The sequence below is a fragment of the Mesitornis unicolor genome, unplaced genomic scaffold (genome assembly GCF_000695765.1).
Source record: "Mesitornis unicolor isolate BGI_N332 unplaced genomic scaffold, ASM69576v1 scaffold3384, whole genome shotgun sequence".
Lineage (NCBI taxonomy): Eukaryota > Metazoa > Chordata > Aves > Mesitornithiformes > Mesitornithidae > Mesitornis > Mesitornis unicolor.
In genome coordinates, this window is record NW_010179364.1 from 34,119 (window position 1) to 60,680 (window position 26,562).

Consider the following 26,562-nt stretch of genomic DNA (forward strand, 5'->3'; position numbering starts at 1 on the left):
GATGTTTCTCAAGTTCAAACAGCCCTTTGACATGGGCTAATCAGACTCCTAAAAAAGTGATGCATGTGCCTGTAGGCAGATTTATACTCCCAAAGCAACAAAAATTCAAACAGTTACAAATATCACATACTGAATTTCAGAAATGTATACTTCTCCATTTATAGAAAAATATTATTCCAAGAGATAATAAAAGGTTGAGGAAGAAACAGTGTCCAAGTACTGAGCAAGATGTCTGAGGAAACAACGGGCAGACAATACTTAATGCAAACAAAAAAATTATCTGATAGGAATAACTGTAGAGGATTATAGTGCTCTGAATTTAGTCTTGGTCTGTGAGCTTTGGCTGGCAGGTTTTAATAGTTCACATGTTGCTTGTTATGAAAACAGGTCATAGTACACAATTATAAATAAAGTAATGATTTTATTTTAAGGAATACTTTTAGGTAAGAAGGACTACCTAGAATTATAAATTCATTCCAGCTGTTAGCAGCTATTTCTATGGTATTTGTCTCACTATTGTTCCCATATTACTTTTCTGCCAAAAAGAGATACAACATTTAATGCCTTGTTATGATATTTTCTTGTCTGTCAATACTGCCTTCATCTTTAGCTGAAGATCTGAGGTCTTATGTTACACTAAATAAAGCTGAGTTATTTCTTGCTAATAAAAATAATTACTAGATATAATTGATAGAATAAATAAATATGATCATAAATAGGCTGATCAGTTTCAGCATTAAAAATGACAGTTTCAGCCTTATATTTAAGGTCTTCTGGGAAAAAATGGGTATTGGGATATACTTTCAAAAACATTCCATAATTTAAAAGACTTTCCATAATCTCAGTAATATTTCAGTGTATACTCACTGCTATATGGCCCCGTTTACCTATGAAAAAAAGTGAAAAGCAATAGTAATATTCATTGCACAGATTTTACATTTTTAAAGAAATACACGACTATTTTCATGCGTGGTCCAAACACATCCCTGTTGTAAAGGCATGGCACTTAAATTTATGTTCCATTTCAAGTCAGCATAACGAAACTTCTGTTATTAAACATTACCTGGACAAGGTGGGTTCAATTAAAGAACCAGCCCTCAATTTCATTTGATCCAGTTCAGATCTCAATTTCTCAATTTCTTCAGCAAGTCTTTCCTGGAATTGAGAATAGTAAGATATGCTTATTTGTGATACAAAATACATTTGCTTTAGGAGACATTGCTCCCATAAAGCTAAACAAGTAAGACAAGATACACTGAATGTAGCACTGACTATAATAAGAAAAGGCACTAAACTCATTCAAGTCTCATTATTGCTAATAAAACATATGCATCAAGAGGATGTAGTATAGCCCTCTTTAGTGTTCTTCCACTAGCTGGAAGTGATGACAGGACAGGTTTGTACTTAATTATTTTATTTTTTTTTCCTTATATGGCTAGGGTGAGAAAAAGAAGAACTACCTCTGATTTGGGCACTAATTGCAATGGCCATGTCAGGCAGAGTTCAGAGTGCGACATGCCATTTGCTCCCTGGAGACAGATTGTGTCCTGGCCTTTTTATTTACTAATAGAGACATAGACTTAGAGATAACCACATTTTAGGTGCTCTATTGAACTGTAGCTTTACAGCTCACATTTGGATGTTGCTGAAACAAACTCTAGTATGAGATGCTGCTGGTGAAAAATGACAGTGTGCCACAAAAATTGGATTTTTGGAACCAACTAACAAAAAGACTATTGACAGTAACCACTAGGGAAAACAGCACTGTTCCCAAATTGTACAAATGATTATCATTTACTAATAAAATGAAATTAAAGAATTTTAAAAGAAATTAAAAGAGAACATGGAATGAAAGCATAACTGATGTTGCTAGAGTTTAAAATATTCAATATTCCAAAGCGCTAGGGAGGAAAAGGATCTGCATTTAAATAATATCAAATTCAGTAATTCTTAGTGCAGTATTTTTACACTGTTTCTTCGTTGAATAGAATTACTGAGATGACTTGGTGATCACTCTACTTTAAACCCTTCAAAGTGGAAACTTAGAAGCTCTGGAGTCACATGTATGTGGTTGTGTGTGAAGAGAACTCATCTTCAACTGCACGGAGCAGTAATGGAGGTGTTCTATGTCTTTCACTTCCCACCCTTAAGCAAGAATCAATAAATATAATTAAAAAAAATCTTCGCAAAACTACTTTTGACACAACTGATTTTTCATCTTTGTCAAGAGCTGATATTTGCATTCAAGCCAGAAAACAGGATGAAAAAGAATTAGCCACTGTATTAACTTTCACTCTAACATTATTAAAACAATAATGTTATATTGGAGATACAATTGTCAAAACACCATATTTACACAAACAAAATTGGTATCCATAATGCAGGTACAGATTCTTTGGTAGTAAAATCATAGAAACTTTTATTTCAACTGACACAGCTTTCAAAATGTACTTTTTTTAATCTAACCTGATGGTGAAGTATGAACCTGATTTTGTGACAGCTGAATCACCTTATAATTGTGGTAGTACAACACAATTTTTTTTTTATTGAAGATGCCCTAAAATCTCCTTTTTGAGACTTTAATCTTTTTACAAGGTAACCTGAATGTAGATGAAAATGACAATTTATTTGAACAGATACTTTTGTTACTTTTCTCAAAGTTCTTGACTTTGAATGTCATATAATAACATCGAATGGGACTATGTTTTTAAAATTCTGTACAATCTCTTTTAAATGGATTTGATACATTATAACACACTTCTGTGAATTTGAAGGCAGATACATTTGTGTATACTACTGTGCTCAAGGCAAGTATAACTTCAAAACAAAATCCTAACATTTGGCATTAGAATAAATACTTCTAATTAATTTGACTGATTCACTAACCAGCATTAGGGGTTAATTTGCAGTGAACTAAGAAAGGCCATTTTCAGCTATATTTAGCATAATGCCACTGCACCTGTTCAGAAGAATTGCATCAAATCAGGCACTTACATTCTTTACTATGAAAGTATAACCACTTATGCATACATCTCTGTTAAGCAAGAGTTCTTCAGAATTAAAACTAATAGAATAAAAATTCCAGAGCCAGTGAAATCAACATGAATTTTAGTATTGCTTTCCTGAGGCTAGGATCTCAACCATGAACTTAGCTCACAACTGTTAGAGACCCTCAGAAGCTAGTTAAGACATCTGGGTGATTAAAGAAACTATCATTGATGCCAGGAAGATTTTACATGCTAGCTGGATAATTATACACCATATAAATACTTCAAAATAATTACCAAAAACCAGATAAAAATGCAGTGTTTTATAGTACCTTGTCATGTAAAGATTCTTCCAGATTTTTTCTGAAACTTTCAGATTCTTGAATTAAAACATTCTAGAAATAAAAAGAAGAAAAAGAGAAGTTAAACCTGAAGGAAATTAGAGACATGTTAAATATTAAATATCACCACATACATGTAAAGTTCATGAAAAAGTTAGCAAAGTTAAGTAACAAATGATCCTCCATATTCGCTGGACTTCCAAATTTAAATGCTTTAATGCTTCAGTATGAGTATATATTAAATTTAAAACACTGGAAATAATCCAAACATGTAGGACAATGTTCTATCGAAAACAGTAAAAACTTTGGATTTTCCTTGAACTGAGCAATTGTCACACTCTTACACAACTATTTCTCCCAGGTTCTTCTTTTGGCAAGCCTATTTCTTGCTTTGTATGACATTTTGTTTCACTGATACAAACCTGAAGTACATCCTCCGAGGGGTTCTGAAACGTTTTTCTAAAAAACACTAAAAAATTCCCCTCAGATCAAACTGAATGTGGAAAAGCAGAAGAGAGAGGGATTAAGGAGGGTGAAAGAAAGGTTATGGGATTTGAATTTTGCAGGCCCATTCTGTCTCACATCGCAGAAAACCTGTAAATAACATTCCCTCTGCAGTGGTAGATGCTCCTTCTGCATTTTACTCTTCCCAGGGGAAGTGAGGTAAAATCAGCAAGTTAAAATATGGGAATGACAGCACATTGAAACGTGGCCATTTCTCAGTTCTTGTCCACTTTCTCTCACTGCCTCATACTGGTCCTTCACAAGTTCTTCATCGGACTCGCCGTTGATAAAACAGGGACTCATAATACTCAGTATATCCAGTTTGCAGTAGTTCTGGAAAGATTCTTGAATTAAGAGTTGGATGTATAACAGACCATATTTGTGGTAATATTTGGTAATACAAAATCAGCATGATATCTTCATCCCAATAAAAGAACAGGTTCCACAGAGGAGAATCTTTATTAAGCTGAACTTTACACCACCCATTGCACTGTACCTTTTCTTCAAGTGCTGCCATTCTCTCTTTTAAGTGTAGCTGCAGACGCTCATTGGATTCTGTCAAAAGTCTGTCTACAGTATCCGATAATCTTTTGTTGTGCTCCTCATTCATTTTTTCTCTTTGCCTTGCCTTTAATGCAGAATAGAAGAGACAGATTGGTAGGGTTCAAAATTAACCAGTGAAGACTTGCATCATTAAAACAAAATTTAAAAAAAGATGGTAAATATAGCCATTTAAAGAAATTCCACAGTAAATGCAATTACAGTTCTTGATCAGTATACATTCATTTTAGTATCAGCAGAGTACTTTGAAAGCTGCAACAAGATGTAAATGGTTAAGAAAAGTGGGAACATGCTGCAGGCACTGCTATAAATAAGACATATACCAGTAGATAGATGTGTGCTGTAGTTCATAATGTAGCAGTATATTGATAAATTAAAAGAAGAAAAGTGCACAGAAGTTGTCAGTAATACACATACTCTTTGAAGTTCCTGATTCTTCTCTTCAAGTTGAGCTTCTAAGTGTCTCATACGTTCCTCAATGTTTCCATGTCTTTCTTCTGCCTGTAAAAAAAAATAGAAAAACTCTTTCTGTAACTTAAGTGGCTTTGTAAGTCTTTATCTCAGTAAAGTTTAAACAAAACATAAAGCAAGCTACTACTAACTGCAAACTTATTTTTCGGAAAAGAAACTTTATTTAAACAGGCAGCTGAACAGCATTGCTTGAAATGTGTCAGCTACAAAGGCCTGTTACATCCAAGCATCAGCAAAACACTGGAGTTATTTATGAGCAATGAAATCAGCCAAATGTAACATGCAGACTGTGCATGGTTTGAACACAAACCTGCCATCGTAAAATTGTAAGCTCCTGAAGCACTGAACTGCACGATGGTTGATTATCAATAAAAAAATAAAATAAGTTAAAGAAAATGAAAACAAATCAGATGGATTCTATTTAGCAATAGAAAGTAAAGTCCAGTAGGACTACCTTCCTACGTATGGAGATCATTTCTTGTAGTTTAGCTTCCATAACATATTGATAATCATCAGATGAGGTAGAAGAGGTTGGATCAGACTAACAAGTCAAGGAAAAGGAGAGGGACAAAATTGAAAAATCAGAACTAAAGACACTGACACTGAACAGAACACAGCACAGAATGCTTGAAAGAAAAGTGTGACTGAAAATTTAATACTTTTAACTGACAGATTTTTACATGGAATAAACTACACTGATACTTGGTGAATATGATGCAGTTGATGTGGAGAAACTGAAAATAATGAAATGCTAAAAAAAGCTATCAACCTACACATGGAAGTTCAAGGTTAGTGATGGCTGGCTGATGACATATTACTACAGAAAGGATTCAAAGCAATACTGTCTAAACTAATGTTTTTTTTTAATTATGGCAAACTGAACACCAGAATAGGACTCTGTGAGGACAATGTCAGAAAGTTCTTTATAATTCTTCTATAATTTTTTAGGAATGAAAACAATGCATAAATACTAGATTAATGGATCGGTCAGTTACAGAACTGTGCAATGTTATGGTACATTCCCTAATTTCTAGATAACAGAAAGAACATCAAAAGAGACAAGGCTCAGGCTTTAGTATTCCATTTTCGAATACACTACATAAGCCCTTCCATCCAAATAAACAATATAGTTTTCATCCCTTTGAAAGGATCCACCCTGGTGGATCTCTTTAGAAGATCAAGGTCATCAGATAAGAGAACCACCTATAAATAAAAATTCATTAATAGGAATAAAAAGCCATTACTGAGTATAGAAATGGTAATCCACCCAAAGATTCATTTCATATTTCTGACAGAAGTTGACCTTAATTAGGTCATTTGTTGCCAAACATGAATATTCATGTTATTGTCATATCAAACAAGTCTACGTTGTCATTCAAAATGAAAAAAACCCAACAACCTTATAGAAAGGGAAATGCTATGTTGGATTTGTTGCTATGGAAACAGGAATGTGCATAAGGCGTACAGACAGTGCTACTGATGACTGAGTTTTGAGCTCACGCTTGTTAAGTGCTATTTCACTCTGTCAGATTTACTCTCCCTCAGTAAGAGATTCTGAACTCCATCTTTAGATGAGCAAACTTTAATATGTACAAGAAATGCTAATTTTACAACTGTATTTTTTTAGTGAGACTGTTTTTCATACTTTTGCTTGCTAATGATCTATCAGAATAAATAGGCAGATACCAAAGTAATTTCAGATGTTCATCATAACTTAAAATTACCCACAACTTAAACTCAGCAGTATTATCAGGAAAAAGATCAGACAGAAAACAAGTCTTTGATCTAGAGATTTATAAATACAAACTGCAGCTTTTGATATGAAGACATCCATATAAGAAAATCTTGCTTTGTATAAACACAAGGATAATGCTTAACTTTGAAGAACACTATGACTCTTTTCAGAGTAAGTATATTCACAAAAGTCAGATTCTTGCAAAATTTAAGGGAAAGTCAGTATGCTTTGTAATAAATGTAAGATCATTTAATAAGTGCAGTTATTCTTTCTGATAATAAAGTAGGCATACTGTGATGTATTTGAACATACTCAATACCTGAAATTGTATTGTTCATTCATTACGACTTGGACCAGTGACAATCCCTTTATGATTTTCTTTATCTTATCTTTTAGTTTTACATATTTGTTTACTTCAGCACACAAGTGCTCATGCACTGCTTCCTCTCTCAGTTAGATAAATAGAAAGATAGGGTTAAAAAATTTAAGTCCCCATGACTGCAGAAAACCAGATGCCATGCTATCCCTTCCACGAAGCAACCAAACTTTCTCTTTGTCTGTAGAGGTGAGACTTTCCCCTTTATGAGTGCTGGCTGTACTATTGGTTCAAGACCTTCTTTTAATGTGTCTTCAAGGGTCAGGAGAAGATTTGAAACCATCAAAGTCTGAGTTGATGATGTAGAAGGCTTCAGTAATTCTACCTCTTTTGAAACCATTTTAATTGAGAGAGATATAGAGCCCATTCGAAGTTACCATCCTACAAAATCAAACTACTTAGAAGCTTCATTAGCTGACTGCAAATTTTAAAAGCAAGTCACTTAATCTTCACTGCTTCTATACACTTAATTGCAGGTTAAAGTAAAATGTGAAGATAACCAGACTAATACTTCCAGGTTTAAAGGGGATCTCATTTAAATCTTCTGAAATGTAGTGCTGTCTGTCATAGTTTGTCCTTGAGAAGCCAGTCTAGCTAGCTTTAGAATTTATTTTTCAAATTAGACCATAGGTTTTCAGCCCAAACCATGCCATATCTTATCGCTTAGCAGGAAACAGTCTTTTCAATGCATAAAAGAATTGTGGTATTAGGCCTAACTATTATTTGGAAGAAGAGGAGGAATAAAATTATTGTCAGAATTACGTATGTTATTCGAATTCTTATATGGAAAACATTCTTGAAAGAACATGGTGTTATCTTAAGATTCTTATAGTTATCTAATTCTCTAATTTCACAACTTCCTACTGCTTTAAGTAAGGTATATGTTTAAGTTATATATAAAAATCTTTTTTTGCACGATAGTTTTCAGTTATTTCACTGAGAATATAAAAATGTTGATAGGTAAATTCTTGTTAAAAATCATCTTCCTGAATGTGGCTCAGAGTATCTGTACTTCATTTTCCAGAACAAAAGTAAACAGAGCTGATCTCCACATTCATCTCCCTTTATATCTCTTTGGCAGGATAAAGAGATATTTAATTAAAATTCAATATGTCTTAGAATCAAAATAAATGTCATTATATCTAAACCCTTAAAATGTATTTGAATATTTTATACTTCTTTATTGATGTGCATTTCATTTGTTTGTTCCTAAAGTGTTATTCTGTATTACTCTAAAATAATCAAATTATTTAATAACCGAGACATTAAACAATTAGGTTGAACTGCTTGTCTGGCAAAGAACAAGCCCAGGTGCACAGCCTTAGTACCTACCCTGGGCTCTAATGTGATTTAGGGATTTTAACTATTGGGTTTTACGTGCCAGATGCATGAGCAGTCCTTGCAGCAGGGACACGAATCAAAAGAGGAGACAGAAACACACATACATACTCCCTTTTTCTCTCTCTTGCAGAATTCCACCTGTAGACAAAGAGCTGCAGTATGAAAGAGCAGCCTCTCCATCTCCCAGTGTGCCTAGCTGGAACACACTACCAAAAGGAGTGTTTGCGCCTCTCATTGCCCTTTATGATGGGGAAGGCCCCAACCTGGGTCTCAAAGAGACCCTTCCATACAAAAACACCTAGCAATTCAGCTATTCCCCAGGAGACTTGCCTCCCACACAGACTTCTCCATGCAATATTGTTAGGATTGATATGCCTGTGGCAGCAACACTTTTTTGTTGTCCACATGTCAGTCAGCCCCAGATACTCTCACTGGAATAAGATCTTACTATAAAATTATTGAATATATTGAAATTACCATAAAAATATCGAATGTCTCAATCTCTGCCTTGTGGCTTGAGGCATGAGGCAGAGGCATCAGTGTTAGTCATGTTCCCAAACCAGAATTTCAGATACACATAAGACAGAAAGGAGAACTGCGGGCTCTGACGTTCACAAACAGAAGTTGTATTTCTTCTAACTTGCTTTGCTAAAAGTTAATTGAGTTAAAAACTTTCTAAAGTGTAACTTGCATGACTACTTGGCAGATCCTACCCTACTTTCTTGTTTTTAATATATGACTTGCATGCCTGTCCACTAGTACCCTGTACAGGAGGATTAGCAAGACATATGGTGTGGTATTCAGCAACTAGCATTTAAAGCATTTAGCCAGCACATTCAGCTATAAATAGTTTTGTGAAATTGTGCATCCTAGACTGGATTAAATATATATGGACAAAAGCTAACTATGTCTGACCCCTACAAGATACCAGCATGAGTCTTAATGCTCACTTTGCACTCTATATGCTATGAAATAGCAAATAAATAGCCAGTAACAGACAGGAAAATTTTGCTTTGAGGGAATACCGAAGCAGCTTGTATTATTGCTCTCTAACCCTGTTAAAACTCTGCTGCTGCTCCTGCTGCTAATGCGCCCACAAAAAAAATGCTGCTTTCACATCATCCGTTACTGTTGGCTCTGCACATTTTCTAGGTCTTTGCAGCTTAGTTGAAAAAAGGAATCCAATCTCAGATGCAGAAAGAACCTGTACGATACAGGTGCTGCAATTTTTCTTCCTCATGCTGAGCCACAGGAACAAATCTAAACTTTTCTAATGGTACAAGCCAATTTCCACAGTTTTGAGACCTTGACTTTTGAACACCTGCTGTCTCCAGATTTTCTACTGGCTTCTCATGGCACACATTCCTTTGGCTATCCTTTGAATGAGTGAGTTAGTCAAGAGGAAAGAATACACTATTGAACTGAGCTATGCAATTGAAGGTGAAAATAGGTGACCATGGTGATTGAACAACAACTCACAAAGATATCAGCTACTTGTTCACATGACACTAAGCACTTACAAATATGTTGGTTTGTCACCTCTTTTTTCTGAAACGTAGCCTTTCAGAGATACCCACACATTCTTGCCCCTCCTTCATTTCCCCACTACCTTCTACAACTTGCAGGTTTAGTAAGCAACTCCATGCATTTAGCTATGTCAAAACTGCTTCTTTAATTTCTTTCTCCTATCAGAACAAAATCTTCTGTGGAAACGGAAGCACAAGAAGAGGTGTTTTGAGAAGACTGTACTGTGTTGTAAATGTGGAGTTTTCTTAGGCTTCCCCCCCATAGAAGGTTTTATCTTTTTTTCCCCAGAAGATTTATCATCTCCCTTCTCCAGCTAACACATCATCTTCTCTCTCCCTTGTTCTCAAACAGGCTTCTGTCTTTAACATCTGTCCATATCTTGCAGGAGAACTTCTTTCCCCACTTCGCATCCTTTCCACTGCAGACCTTCTCCTTTCACTATCTTGCAACTTCTTCCCTACTTAATGCAAACCAGATCCCCACATCGTCACAAAACAAGCATTGTGTGCCACTTGCCTCCAACTTCCAAGCATTTTTTTATCGCCTTTAAGAGAAGCTGAAGGTGTTACTATGTTAAATGTGGTTTATTATGATTATGGTTTCCTCTTCTCCATCTCAGTGCTTCTCTAATGCAGCTAAAAAACACTGATGGTATTTCTGGTGACCTGCATACAGGAACGACGGAGTAAAATGCTGACTGCTGTCTTGTGATCAGAGAAGTGACGTGGTATCTCTGCTGCACAAGCTCCTGCTGGGGAGAGTGACTACTGGTGGGAGGAAGTGAATGGAAGTACATGGATGCTGATTGTCTCCACTAGACTCCTTCTTGAATACATGCAAGGAGAAACCATGTTTGACAGACTAACCATCTGAAGATTCTGGATGCTCCAACGTCTGCCCCTTCTGAGGAAAATAAACATCTTACAGGATAAAGAAAGGTTTAGTTAATGTTGGAGGGAGGTTCTTTCTACTATCAGCTGCCTCTTCTCCAGGGTAGGCAAACAGACTAATACCATGAGAGTGAGTACAAGGTGGCTCAATGAGTCATGGCAGTCTAAATCCTGAGATACATGCTGAGAGCTGTGCTACTTGTCATGACCAGACAGATACCAGTGCGATGGCCAGGCAGGACAGCACAGTACATGGGATCATGCTGTTCCAGGTTAGTCTGCCACAGGCTGGCTAACCCTCCAGTTGCTCACCCAGTGGGCAGAACACAGTGAAGACAAAGCCAAAGAAAAGTTCAAATGATTCAGGTAAACTTATGGGTACTTATCTGAGTTCACTGCATAGTCCAAACTTTTGGAAGTTCACTCCTTATGAACTAGTTTGGGCACGGAAAAGTAGCAAAAGACATTCACTAGCCCATATATATAAAAAAAGAAAAACAACTTGTTTTAAAAGCTGACACCATAGAAGGATCTCATTCTACATCCTTCTTTTGCAGAATCCCAATTCAGATTTATTATGAAGAGTATAATAAATTGAATGCAGAATCATAACATGCATGTTTTAAACTTGGATATGGGGGAGGAAATCACATCCAAATCCAGAACATGTTTGTTCTGTTTTATCTCCATGTGTAAATAATTGGTCTTATATTTTACCCACAGTGAAGCAGTCATGGTTTCCAGTTATCCCATACTACTTTCCTTTAATGAACATGTAAAACATGTTAGGCTTAACTCACCTCTTTTATATGATTGTAACCCCATTAACCTCAGAGAACCCACATTCAGTGAGGTAGTAAAAAAGAAAGGAGAATCAGTTCTGACTTTTTTGCAGTGCCAAAAGACTAGCTGATTCAGGGGACTCATCTTTTACTTAGTTCACATGGATATGCAGTGACCATAGGTCAGGTAGGTAGACTTAATGTAGTCTGAAGCCAGCTACTTTGAGTCCTACTGACAATACGAATGCTGGCACAAAGCTCAACAAAGGCAAAATTAATTAAGCATTATTCAGCCCCTTAAGTAGGTCTTGCAGCTTTCATTGACTAGCTAGTGGGGTACCAGTATATCAGCTAGCTAATTTAAAACTACTTAAGTAAGCTGCAGTGACTACAGCATCATCCTTGGTTCCGAGCTACATTTATGTGAACCATGAAAAGTACTGGACTTACATTTCAGAGCTGTTAGACCAGCACTTCAATAAGCTCTACAGCCTGCAAAGATGTTGTTTGTATACAAGACATATAAAACATAGCCTTATTTGGCCGAATTCTGACATTCTTCTTCATGTTATGTATTCCAAGAAGACACAACTTTAAATAAAATAAATTTCTTCAGTTTTTCATGTAATCACAGAGGAATGAACAAAACTGGCATTACAGTCATACTGTAACATACATGTAAACATACTACTTGGAGTTTCCTGGTTGGCAAAAACTTTGATAAAGTACATCAAAGTGTGGAAAAGGGTTGGAGTGACAGCTCTGCTCACAGGTTTCTAACCACATCCCATGAAATAATGTAAGAAGACAAACGGAGATGTATACTGCAGCTTTATGGTCACAGTAACAACAGTATCTCATGGAAGTCCCTGAGTGCTCTGCATGGTTGAAATGGGATTTCTTCTTGCAATATCTGTCAATAATATATGCTCAAGATAAAATGCAGTTGCAAGAAAAGACATGCTTGAGACTGCAAAATACTTACTGGTGCCTAATTGCTGGAGAAATTATTCAGGAAAAATCCTCTTAAAATAGAAAACAATATTTTTAAGCTACTGAGGGCATTAGAATATAGGATTATTAGTTGAATGAGAAACAACTGAAAAAAAAAAAGTTAAAATGCCAAGGGATTGCTTTTATGTGCACCTGAGATTTTATTAAAATACAATGATATTTGTTTGGTATTTCATGTAGCTCTTTTTTTGCTGATTCTTCTTTTTTCCCCACCACTTTGAGTCTTTCTTTCAGATTCCCACCCATTCATATAAATCTAAAGTGGACAGCACAAAATCTTAATTACTGAACAATGATCTTGCCTTAAAAATATTTAAAAAACCACAACCCAAATTCCACAAAAGCCTATCTTCCTTTCTTTCTACTTCTTAACTAAATTACTTAAAAAATCAGACTTTATTAGTGAGCTGCTCAGCACTTCAGTCTTCAGTATAAATGGAACAACACAGAATTGCAAAAAAAATCCATCAGATTTTACAAAAGCTAGGCACATAAATAGCTAGAAACATTCCTTGGCAATAGAGAAAGAAAGCTTAGATAAATCAGAATGATAGGTAATACAATCTCTTAAATGCATTTTCCTTTTTTTGTCTGATTTTAAGAGATGAAGAATAGACATATTATCATTATAGGTCTTTACGAAGCCAATTATACCTGAGCTACAGCATTAACTACATGCACACCTGAAAGTATTAGAGGCCAAATATGAAAATGACACTACTGAAAATTTATTTCTGTCTTCTTATTTTTCTGCAAGAAAGCTGCCATATAATAAACTTATTGTAAAAACCAGTCTCAAGTACTCTCAGGTTTTCCCATTTGTCTTTGCAGATATATGACACAATGAACCATTCAAAACAAACCTTGTAAGTATGTACTGTAAGTTGTCTTCATTTGTGTCGTACAAAGGCTTCCAACTACCACTACGATTTGATTTTATAGCATGTACTGGAATGAAAATAACTGTTGTTTCATATACATAGTGTATGAAAATGTCGAGAAAAACTAAGAAGTGTAGGAATGGGATTTTCCCCCACCCCTGTCCCCTTTAATTAGAAGCTCTTACACAGTAAAATGAATCTTCCTACGATAAGTAATGCTCACAGGTATTGGAAGTATATAACTCCTTTGTAAATACAGTCTAGGCTAATTTACAGTTAACTACCTTTCCTATTACCAAAATTCTAAGAATTACAAACATGGCATTGAGACCATTCCTGATTAAACTTTTGGCACATACTTATCAGGAAAGGTTTTCTTCTTTCAGACCAGCTTGACACTACTTCTATTTTGTCCTTGAGGTGAGGAATCAGGATGCAGATCAAGGTTAAACAATGGGGCTTCAGAAGGGAACCTATTTCTCAGGGCAGTACCTTAGTCAGAGCCGCAATTCTCTGAGCCAGCTCAGCTTCCACTTCAGGTAGGGTTTCAGCCTTCCTCATCGTCTGCTGCAGTTTCTGCTCAGCCAGCTCTAGCCGCTCTTGCAGCTGTCTGTTTTTGTCTTCCAACTGATCGCAAGGGATAGAGAAGCAAGTGTAAAAAAAAATAAAAATAAATCAGAATTAAGATTTTCCATCAGTTTCTTAGGTATTGGGGAAGCAAACAAAACTTACTACATAGGCATAGATACTCCACAGCCTGGGAGAGCTTACTAGAGAGGTATTAACTCAGGCACCTAACAGTGTAGGCTGCCAGTCTTAATAATGATGAATGATTTGAGGCTCAAGGATCATATGAAGGTGAAGGAGTTGTAAAATGGCACTAATGAAGATGAACAGAAAGCTCCTTTGATCGATGTGTTGTTTATCTGAGAAAAATACAGGTATTGGTGCTAATAAAACAAGAATATTCCAAATGGAAATATTGAATCCATCTGACAGAAAAGTTTAGGTATGAGCCAAAATTGGAAAGAAGTACAATTCCAAAAGGATAGAATTCCAAGCAAAGTTGCTGAACAAATGCCAATCATAACCTGGTTGCTATTTGCTTAACGTTGCAGTGATCTTTTTCATCATCTCATTTTAAAGAGTTGAAATTGATTAATCTGTGATAACCATTAAAGAAAACCAGGAGGACTTCTGATAACTGCAGTATTTTCTGGCCTACTGAGATGCATCACATGATTAAGAATTTTTTAATGGTTTGACAAATGTTTTCTACTTTCCTGTTCATTCCAGGTAACAGAAGACATAATGAAAAAGGTGTGTGTTTTTAGAGTATTTTTAATCCTTCAAAAGCATTAAAAGGTTGGCTTTTCACATCACAGTGCTGCAAATAACTTGAAGTCTGCCTGTATATTCTAAGCTTGGTTGTATTGATTGCTGCTTTAAGCAGGTAGGCCTCTGCAGCACAGCATGACTTACATTGGCAGCAATAAAAACTCAGATGCAGGTACCTTACTTTTCTATTGTTAGGTGGGCTGTTTTTTTTTCTTTTTTTTTTCCTAACAACTGAATTTTCTTTTTTTCCTCTTAAAATAGTCAAAGGAATCTGGCAGAAGCTAAAGAGTTTGACTTCTGATGCTTTGATTTTCCCAAAGATGTGGTCACGTATATATATGGACATACTAAGGGATGTGTGCATGTGTGTGTAAATACATCTGCATACAATCATAAAAGCAGAGGTTATCAGACCATACAGGATTATTTCTCATATAGTATTTTATATTGTTTGAAGACATGGTAGGTGAAAAATATAAATAAGTCTGAAACTGAGGCTGAGGAGCAATTTCATCTTTTAGAGTTCGAAATACATTCATTTCATGTTAGCTTTCAGTTCACATTGTATTCTTCAGCCTACAAACCACTTTTTTTTCCTGTTCATTTGACATTTAAGCTTTTGAAATCACTGTGAAAACAAAGTACCTTGAGAGAAAACTGCACAGTCATGTTATACTCTTTTCTAAAACAGATTCACGGATAGTTTAGATGTGTAAAATTTTATTTACACACTACTAATATGTGAAATTACTAGAATATATTGTATGCAAATTTGGATCTTTCCTGCAGAAGGGAATTTCTTTTGCTTGTACTAGTTTTTAAAATTCTTTGTTGTTTAAAAATAAAATTAAGAAAAGCAAATACAACCCTTTACTTAGGGGATGTGATTATGTGCGATTATGCAAGACACTCAGAAAACATAGTTATTTTCCAATTCGAATGTACACACAGATGTGGTATTCATGGTTGTAGCAGCTATTATGAAGCTTAGAGACCCTGAACAACTTAGGGATTTTTAGATTAACCGATCTGTTGATTAAAACTGAATAGATTAACCTAATGGAAACCTCCTACTGTAGATCTGCCCCCTTCTTTGCATTAATTTTCATTGTGCATGAAGAAATCAACTGACTAACAGAGATACTACACCTGACGTAGGATGGCTTCCTTGTTTGCCAGTTCATTTTCCAGCTTATCGTTCATGTCATGTATGGAGGTGGATTCTCTCTGGGCACTGAGGTAGCGCTTCTCCAGTGTAGTTATTCTTTCTTCCATATCTTCCTTTTGTGCCATTGCCTAACATGAAAAAGAAAAACACCTCATCAAGAACCATGCAATTAAAATGCTACATAATTTGATACTGGTTTAATTTTCATGCTAACAGTAGACAGGGATGTAGTTATGCTCAGCAGTAATTCTTCTGTTTTTAAGAGAATTTATTTCCTTTGGGTTGTCTTGTAACTCTGATATTTGAAGTTGTAATAAACAGAAACAATCCTCATCTTTTGTATATTTTTCTAGTTTCTGTATTTTTCAGGGAAAAACAAGACAGCAAATGCAGCTCACATTTATTTGCTTGTTTCTCGAAAAACAGCAGGCTTGATCAGAAAATAGAACTGATGTAAGTTACATAAAAGTAGAAACAGTGCAGTGATGTGGGGAAAGAAATGTATATGCACATTTCTACTCTTATTCCTGGGTCCTGCTAAAATTTTCTGCCAAAGTACATGTAGCAGACAGCCCATGGCATGTCCTGAAACTTCAGGAAAACAAGTGACCACAATGTTGGATACATAACATAACTGTAACATATTGGTGTGTTGCCCATGTATGTTATGGATAAGGATTTCTTTAAAATCTTGAGTTGGTTTTATTAATGTGTGTTAAGCTGGCCTCACTGAAGTCAATAGCTGTAATTTAGATAGATGATTCATTACTCTGTTTATTACATTGTTTATTTCTCTTCAATTAACTTTAATGAAAGCAGAAAATATTATTAGTTTTAAACTTATGTGTGAGTCTTGAGAAGACTTACACGTTGCCAAGTAATTTTTCACATTGAAAATATTTACGGATGAGCATGCCTTGCTTTTTGTGCTATATTACATTACAAAAGCAGTGTTGAAGTAAATGAGATTATTTTTCAAGTAAGACACAATGACCATATAAAAGGAACCAAATAGCTAGTCCTAGGATAGACCATATCCAGGTAATCCTTTTGCATATTTCTGAAAAAAAAAAAGCCCCATAAAAATAGTAATAACGTATGTAATTCCTTAAAAACAGACAGAAAGAAAAATAGCAATAATTTGTTGAAGTCACACAATACTAAACTACTCTTCTTGTTGCAGGTATTTAATTCTCTGCACTGAGAAAACTGTCTTTTGTGGCAGTATGAAATAAAGACGACAGGCACTTCCACCTTTACAAATACCTTTCACATCAGATTTTGCACTGACATTTGGTAATTATTTTACATGCAAATGTATTACTCAACACTTTGCTTGGGAAGAGAAGGGCTGAAAGCAAGTAAGACGGTAGCTGGTTTAATGTGGTATTTAGAAGGGAAACAGCAAGTGGCAACCAAAGTGTCTGTGAGACAGGAATATTTGTCAAAAAGTAATGAGACTGGAGATACTGGAGACCCCTAGTGAGATAATGTAGCAGTGGTGGAAAAAGAGAAACAAATCAGTGCAAACTATTCTTCGTAACCAGATAAAAACGATACAATACTCAAAGGAGGCAGAGTACAAAGATGTGAAGACACTTTGAGGCTGTGTGAGGTATCAGAAGTTCTGAAGGAACACTTCTTTCACAATACTAGAAATAACAGGTTAAATATATATATACATATGTGTCTATATACACGTACACACATACATGAATCTGTATGGAATACCTATATTGTAGGATGTAGTGTAACAGAAAGATAACTAATTTCAAAATAGTAAAATAGATTCTAGAAGCCAACCATCTACACATATTGAGAACATCAACATAAGGGAGATACTCTGGAAAGTACTGAGGAGCACCACAACTTTAAGAGGAGGATAAAAAAGGCAAACTGAATTGTATTTCCATTTATTGAGAGAAGGGAATAGCTTATTATAACAGGGGTAATGAATTTACCACACATGAGTAAATATTATAATTGATTATATAAGTAACACCATTTTATTAAACAGCCCAGGAGTTTTAAAGATGTACTTTAGACTATCAACATGAGCAGCATCTCTATTTAAACAGACTTCATCAACAAAAATTGAAAACTTGCCACTTAAGCATGCACTCTAGTAATGCTAAACCACAAAGGGGATGGCCTACATGGATGCATATATACACATCTGTTTTTATGAATGCTGTTTTATAAAGATATTTCTAGTACTATTTCTTGCAGAGGCTTTTATCGGTGCTCAGCTTTGGCTTCCCATATTCATTGGCCTCTACCAGTTTTTAGTGAGTGTCACAGGAACAACAGTCAAGAAATATGAGGTGAGTGTCATAAACTCCTTACCTCTCTAATGTCTCTCTGATATTTACTGTTCATTTCTTCTGTTTTAATGAGCTCCTTTCTGGCAGTCTCTGCTTCCTGCTCTACCTCTCCCACCCGGGAAGACAGCGCAGCCAAACGCTCCTTCATTTGTGCCATTTCATAGTTTTGCTTTTCCAGTAGTTCCTGAAGTTCAACAACTTGACTGGCTTCATCATTTGAGTCTATGGAGCCATTTGATAGACGCTGTTAACAGAGAAATGACATTATTTATTAGTTATCTTTTAATGTGGACTCTATCTAAAGAATTTCTAAAACTAAGATTATTTTTAAAGTTATGAAAGCAATTAGGAAGAGAAAAACACAACAATTTTCATGTTAGAAAAGACAGTTGCAGTTATGAAAAAATTGCAGATTAGCATTAATTCAAATCAAAGTATTCCAAAATGTAACATCACATAGAGAAGTAAAGGTTTGTATTAAGAGCAGAATGCTATACAAAACCAGGTTTCCTATGACATTGTGACTATTCAAGTACAAATTGCAGCAATGCTCCTCCTAAAAAGCACCAAACTGCATGCATACATCTCAGCTAAACTTACACAGCATTTAAAATTAATACAAGTCTATTTCATTTGCAAAATAAGCCACACTGCAGACTGGAAGCAACGCTAACAAATCACAAATTCACTGTACTAGAAAGTGCTTAGAGTCTGGACAACATACTGGTTAGGTCTATATTATTTAGAAGCAAGTTCTGTTGAAGTAATTTGTGTGCTGCTGAAAGCCTTAATATGAATATAGTTATAAATAAAAAAATAATCAAGAGTCCAGAAATCACACTGCATTTGAAATATGATCTCAGGAATATGGAATGACATAGCAGGGTGTATATACATTCATCTGAAATATTCCTAGCAAGATCTGAGAGGAAATCAGGCTTGCTTTCACTAGCAATTCTGTATTACTATTGTCAAATATATTCATACAGAAATTTTCTGGCAAATTCAAAGAACATTACTTTACTTAATGGCTTTAACAACATTCTTTCCCCAATCAGCCATAAAATGAACCCAGATCAAGATCACCTGCCCCTCTGTGGATCATTGAATAAAATTATTTTACTCTAAAAATTCATTACACTAAATAACTCAGTTGAAAAATTGCTTTCTTTTATACTAGTTAATGATATTAACTTGATATCTTATGTTCAACCATCATTGATCTACTTTCATGATACCATGGCAAAATGATAGCAGCAATTTAAAAACTTATTTACACTCAGTTTGTTGTTTGGAAAGTGTTCAGTTAATCTACTTGAATCAAAATCCCATTAATATGGAGCAACCACACATTTATAAAAATAGTACTCAAACACGAGAAAACATTCCAATCATCATACTTTATTCCATTCTGTAAATAGGAGATAACCTTTTAACCTATGATAATCTGTTTTAGTTTTTTATCTCATACAGGAATTTTAGAAGTTGTCACAGATGAACAAATTCTACCTTGCATTGAATTTGCTCTACAACTTCCTAATAGTGGTCCAGGAATTGCTGCAAAGTTATAATAAGACAAATATTAAATCTGAAAAGCAATAAATGACATGTGATCATGTACCTTATGTGATATAAACCATGGTCATTTTGAAATGGTAAGCTGAGATACCTAGGAGTATGTTCACTGCCAGAGAAACATTTTCTTTTCATTAATAAAATGTTTTTCCTGAAGATATAAATAACCATATAAATTAAATGTGAAAGGCAGAATTTTTTCTACTAATTTACTTAATATCTGAGATTTCTGGAAAGACAAATTAAAATGTGTTTAGAATTAATCTTTTACCACTAGACAAATGCAGTGATTGCCAATTATGCATGTATATGTTTTGATTTATGCACATAAACTACACTTATAATTCTTAGATGAACCATTTGCACGAGCTGCTTTAATTCTACTCATTGTTCACTTATGCTTTACATTATTCCTGTATTTATATACAGAGCTTGTTGGTATTTAAAATTTCCTACTTACTAAAAATGTTAACATTTTAAATGTTCTCAGTACAACTGGGATTAAAAAAAAGTTTTAAAAATACAATTAAAAATGAAAAGCTTAGCTTAAAATTTGGTGGACATAGAAGTTTACCTAGGGATTTTAACTGCTGTTTTGTCACTTTTATGCCTTGCAATTACTTTATGATACATGCATAGTTGCTATAGTTTATCCAATAAAAGATAGTACCTCCGTTTCTACCACATTTACTTATTTAGATCTCAATGCTGCAGAAATGGTATCATCATATATTCTTGACTTAATGTTTTTGCTTTCTACAGACACAAGAGGCACACAAAACTGCACCACGTACACACCTGATACACATGCCATAAGGGTCTCTGCTCTCTCCCCCTACCTCCTTCCACAGGTTTCTCAGCCAGAGAAGAAATCTGGTTGGCATCAGCCTGAGAGACCTAATACAACCTCAGACATCTTCGCTTGGGCTAGTTCTGAGCAAACAAAGCTAAATGAGCAACCACATCTGTACTCTGTAGTGTAGCACTTGCTTTCCTTGTCATGAGGAAGAATGAAAGAGCAACAATAAGAGGAAGGCCTGCTGTGAGGTTTTGGAGGTTGGTTTTTGGTTTTGAATTGTTGGTATATCACCACATACCAGATAAATAACTAAGAAATCACAATCCATACCAAGGGTTTCAGAGATACACTTACTTCATAAAGAAAACTTTTACACTCACCAAATATAGCAAAATAAGCTAGGAAGAGAAACAAAGGAGACAAAATAATTGAGTAAATCTGATGGTATTAACTACAACAGAGGAAGCATAATGCAGAGGAAATCAAAGTTCAAAAAATATCCTGTAGGACCAAGTACCATAAAGGGTAACATCGATTAAACAAGAAATGCCTGTGGGAAAAGAATAATGAAAAAATATTCCAACTGTTTATGTTCTGTGTAAGTGGAGGAGGGAAATAAATGTTCATGTTCCCTACTACTGAACAGTATGAGAAGGAAACCAACATCTCCGGTATCAGATTCTCTTCCTTTCAAGATCCAAAAAGCACAGCAGTAAGGCAATCTGCTGCTTCTAAAGGAGTGTCAGCAGGGAGAAGGACAACAAATTGGAGTGTAACACATAACAATAAATCCCCCCATGATCATTGCTTCTCTCCACTATTCTCTCTGCCATGAAATAATAAAAGGAAAACCAGTCACAGACTGGTTTACTAGGTAAAAAACAAGAACAATAGTAAAAAGAACAGCAGGAGAAAGCGTAAAAGAAGACTAACCCAGAATATTGTAGCCTCTGTAGCCCACTACACATTGCCCTTTCAATTCAAAGCCTTAGCAATGGCATTGAAGACAAACTGAGTGGAGGAAGGGAAGTACACTTAAGTTAAAAAAGAAAAAAAAAGTAATGACACCAGTCTACAGCAACTAGCAAAGATATTGTAAAATTGTCCCAGGCGATTGATTGCAAAGTACTTCATTTTATTTTGCAGAAAGACCCTTACAGTGAACTACATATGTGGCAAAATATACACAAGAACCTAATTTTATAATGGCAAATCCCAAGAACAGTAAAGAGCACCTCCAAGTGACATTTTTCTCTCCAGTTGTAAAACATTTGACTTTGATGTGTTTGGTCTAGATACTATTGACCAGTAATTAATTACATATTTTGTGCTAGAATTTAACCTCAGAGAGTGATGAGAAGGAAAAAAGAATATCTCGTAAGATTACCTCTGAACACTGGAGACAGGATTGATTTATCTGATAGAACTCATCAGTGCCTCTCAGGTTGTGGTACAGGTGGTGTGCAGGTGATTCACATGATGCCTGTGTGCATAGGCATTTCCATGCCTAAGAACTAAATTAAGCTTTGGCTAACCACAAGGTACCTTTGAATAATTGAAAGTACTCTTAAAATTCCGAAGCCTGGTCTTTTAGAATTCCTAGAACAAAATAGTGGTTTTACGGTGTAAGCACTGTTGGTAGGTTTTTTTTGTATTTTTTTTTTAACCCTAAAAACATGTGCCTTGTCTACTCTTTACTAAGACACTGTCTAAATTCTTTTTTAAAGGAGTACTGGCAAGTTCATTGCACCATAAATTGCTAGTGTCATAACTGAAGTCCTCACCATGTTCTCAGGCCAGTATAATGTCACTGTGGGTTTTGAGAGTTCATGCTGAACAAATTTCTCTTGGGCTCTCCTCCTAATGTTCAAGACAATTGTCTGTTTTAGTTAGGCTGGCTACCTCTGGCAAATAGCATAACCCAGAAGACTTCTGACACTACGTTACACTGGAATTATGTCAGAATTGAGTTATCTTTAAAAGCTTGAAAACTTTTTTTAAAAACGTCCTTTTGATGATACATATTTTTCTTGACATGCAACAAAATCAAACATTAAATTGGTTTTCAAAGGTTTGCATATAGTAAGTTCTATTTGCTGGCTATGAGAAGGTTCATTTGCCCATATAAATAGTGCAAATATATGAAAGCAAAGAACACAAATTTATGCAGGTTCTCTCTGAACCTTATAACATGCCAAATCAGGGCATTTTATTTTTTTCTTTTTTTTTGCCAGTATGAAGTTGGATACAAAAGCAATTATCTAAAAATACATAAAAAATAAATAACGGATACAAGCTAATGTTCAGCAAGGAATTGTTTATAGAAAAATCACAGTATTCAGAAAAGGCTGTAAAAATTGTTTCTAAATAACAGTATGTCATTGCTGCACAAGCTCTTGGAGACTGAAATATACTGTTATGAAATATCCTCATATCTGCCATAAACCTGTTACTCTAACACTCATGGTGACTGGACTTCAAGATTTCCCTCTTCTACTGCCTTTTATTCTAGGATGGCATCTCAATTTAAAGGAACATCAGAGACTCACTTCATTTTGTGAGACTTACTCCCTTCATCTTCTACTCAGGCAGCTGTCAGCTGTTGCTCAATAAAATACAGATGTATTTAGTCAGTTGCTCTGACTTTTGGTCAGCTAAGATATGAAAACTTTACTGTACTTCATATGCAATATACAAGACTTCGATGGTATAAATAACTTTAGAAATATTTTGGAAATACAACATGTTCAGTAGCACCATCAATTTATTAACCAAAGTTATGTTTAGACTCTCTTTGAACCAAAAGAATACCTATGAATAATACATATATAGAAAGCTTAAAACACAGGTGTTCTTTTATTTTTTTGTGAAGCTTTTAAAACATGCAGAAAAATTAGAAAATTTCAATTGGAAAAACTGGAAAAATCCTAGGGAAAAAGAATATTTTTAGCCCTGTAGTGGTGGAGATGTTTTTTTCTGACTTGGAAAAGCTGGCCATGAAGGCCAGATCATCTGGGGAGAGACAGAAATAGTGTATATTTATCAGGTCAAATAAACTTGTCTGAATTCTGTAGTACAGGAATTCTACAAATGAAATAAAATAATCAGCAAAGGAAGCTAAATTATACACATCACTTGACTTTATGAAAACAAGAGTAAAATTTGATGCTGCAAAGAGTAATGTTTACTGATGCTGGTTGGGATGTAAGAATAAATGAATAACAAGTTACCAGAACATGCTTTTTACTATAGCATAGAGTCCTTCCACACCTTTTTCATTCAAACACCTTGTGAAAAACATTTAAAAGAAAGCAAATGATATTAACACCGATACATAGCTATGCCATAACCAATCAGAAATGACAACTAAACAAGCAAAACCAATATGATCATCATCCATATCATCAGTTCACAAAGCAGAATATGAAAAGCTATGCCAAATATAATAGCATTACACCTAAGCTGTCACAGTAAGTGGTTCATTGCCTCTCTGTGTCTGAAGGCTACGTTGCTTCTCTTGGATGTTCCACACATTTTGGTCTGTGTTCAGCAGTAATCTCATAATCATTAGAGGTCTCCTCCTCAGTTACTTTGAACATTTTCCAACTTCTAATCAATTATCAAAGTCAATGTTCTCTCAAATGAAATAATTCTTCCCTCTCCCACACCAGTACTGATGTTTTTAAAAAATAGCTATCTTCTCCAGCACTTTTCTCTCCAAATGTACTCACTTTCTTGCTCTTTCTACCAAATCATCAAAAGACTCCAGCTTTTATTACTACTTTAAAGATCAGGAATAACTTCTCTTCCTGATTACTTTTCAGATCTTATTTTTCTTTCTGATGTCTGTAATCATCTGTTACACTTTACTCATTTTGCAAAAGGGGGTAGGGGAAAAAAAGAAAGTTTACTGAATGGGTGGGCATTTTTCTTCGTTGCTGGTCTCTTCCAGAATGCCTGCTTTTTTCTTTCCTACACTATTAGAAGTTTCTGAGATCTTACACAGGAGAGAGAAATCAGTTCCTGCTTCCTTGTTATAAGAGCTCAATACCTGTCCAAATCAAATTATAAATGCAAACCCCACCCAATTTGTTTTGACTAACTCCTTTTTCTTAGTGGTCTCACCAGCCTCCTTGCAGTAAATCATCCAGCAAAGGTCAGTCAGCCAGTGCTGTCAGCTAGCACAGTGCTTGACGTGTAAAATTCCCTTGCAAGGTAAAGAGACTTTTATAGCAGTGTTTTAACAGGCTTGATAAGTAAAATTATATAGGGGGTTCTATTAGGTAAAAAGGTAAAGAAGTTTATATGACTGAAAGACAAATCAATTTATGTGAAACAGACAAAGAGCTGATTCCTTGAAAAATTAAAGATGTGAGAAGTCTATTGATTCGTCATGTAAACAATGCATAATTAATGCAGCTTTTCATTGAAATAAAATCACTATGCTATCGTGTTGAGCAATAATTATTCATAGTCATGCAGATACACTAAACTTTTTAGTGGAACAGTACCCACAAAATATTTACCTAGACTGTTTCAGAGAATATTGCATACTCCCCCAAACTTACTCAGATTCATGAAGATTTCTATTCCCAGCAGCAGATTTTATCCATATTTCCTTTCACTCTGAAAACCCTCACCTCCCCAGGAGTGTGAAGCCATCAGTCTTCATTAAGTCCCCCTCAGCACATGCTTTTTTAATTAGCTTTATCAATAGTAATCCAGAAAAAGATGATTAGAAATCCAGACAGATACCTGCACTGCTTGGAAACAAACCCATCATCTGGTTATCAAATGTATTTTGTGCTTGAAGTGTGTTACTTCTCTAATTCAGAATTTGAATGCTTTGGGGTAAAAATCACATTTCCCACTATTTTTCTGATGTATTCTGACTGTGCTCTCCTTGCTCAGTAAACAGCAAACCAAAAAGTCCTTAGAGCAAACTTTCTCTAAGCTACAAACATCCTTTTGATGGTTGGCGTTCAATTCTTGCTGAGCCCTCTTTTAAACTGGTGTCCTGCTTTTACTTCTTTCTCTGCCATTCCACTGTGTTGCCAGTTAAAAGGAAAGATTTTTTGTCAAAAAATTATTTTTGCCATTCACTCAAAACAAAGGAGCACATGTGAAATAAATTAATAAAAAACACTGCAAATGAAAGTTTCCTTCTGCAGTTTTTCTACTAACCACACACAGTGATCAGAAGATCCCAAAATTGTCAAGTCCGAAAATGGAACAAATTCTCATGATTGATATGAAAGAGATGTTACTTTGATTGTATTAGTTAATTTTATTTGCATTTGATCTGCACTGTGAACATTTTAGCCAACTGTGTTTGCTTTGGCTAAACACCTTTTACTCATACATGATACAATGTCTGTAATTGTTGTCAATGTTTTAACAGATTTTGGTATTCATAAAATACCGGCATTTTATTTCATTATTGGAATATTTTAGTGTTCTGAATAAGAAGAAAAAATGTGAGCCTTCAATAAGCTGAATGTGACTGCCTGAGGTATATTATAAAGCAAAATACCCCCAGCTTTTAAAAACATGTAAAAAGTAATTATACGCATCTCTAAGTTCCTCATAAAATGTAGCATTATTTACTTAGGAGAAAAAGGACTTCGTTGCACCAGAACTAGTGGACTGTTCTACCATTCCTGGTATATGTATCTGTTTCCATATGCCTAAAATACTCTGGTCTATTATTCTGAGGGGAAGGGAACAACTATGCTGGTAAAACTGCCCTTACCATGTGTAGGACCAATGTGGTATACTTGTTAGAAAACATAGGTAAACCCACAAAACTAGTTAAACAGTTTTAATGGTACAGTTATTGATCTTGGAATAAGGAAGAGTTCCCTTATTAGCATGTTATAGGTATCATACGGACATATGAAAAGAAGCCAGAGAGTCGTGGTCATTGGGGCAGAGTCTAGTTGGAGGCC

General features: G+C 35.1%; 1 protein-coding gene across 1 annotated transcript in view; it reads right to left on the bottom strand.

The window, feature by feature from the left end:
- Positions 1-18,487, bottom strand: part of LOC104539259 (liprin-alpha-2) — a gene marked incomplete at both ends in the record, with an annotated part of 48,981 nt that extends 30,494 nt beyond the window's left edge. Inside the window, 7 exons of the mRNA XM_010182736.1 lie at positions 1,064-1,155; positions 3,320-3,382; positions 4,329-4,460; positions 4,811-4,894; positions 13,903-14,037; positions 15,898-16,044; positions 18,263-18,487. Coding sequence (XP_010181038.1) covers positions 1,064-1,155; positions 3,320-3,382; positions 4,329-4,460; positions 4,811-4,894; positions 13,903-14,037; positions 15,898-16,044; positions 18,263-18,487 — 878 coding nt within the window. The remainder of the gene's footprint in view (positions 1-1,063; positions 1,156-3,319; positions 3,383-4,328; positions 4,461-4,810; positions 4,895-13,902; positions 14,038-15,897; positions 16,045-18,262) is intronic.
- Between the last annotated feature and the right edge of the window lie 8,075 nt (positions 18,488-26,562).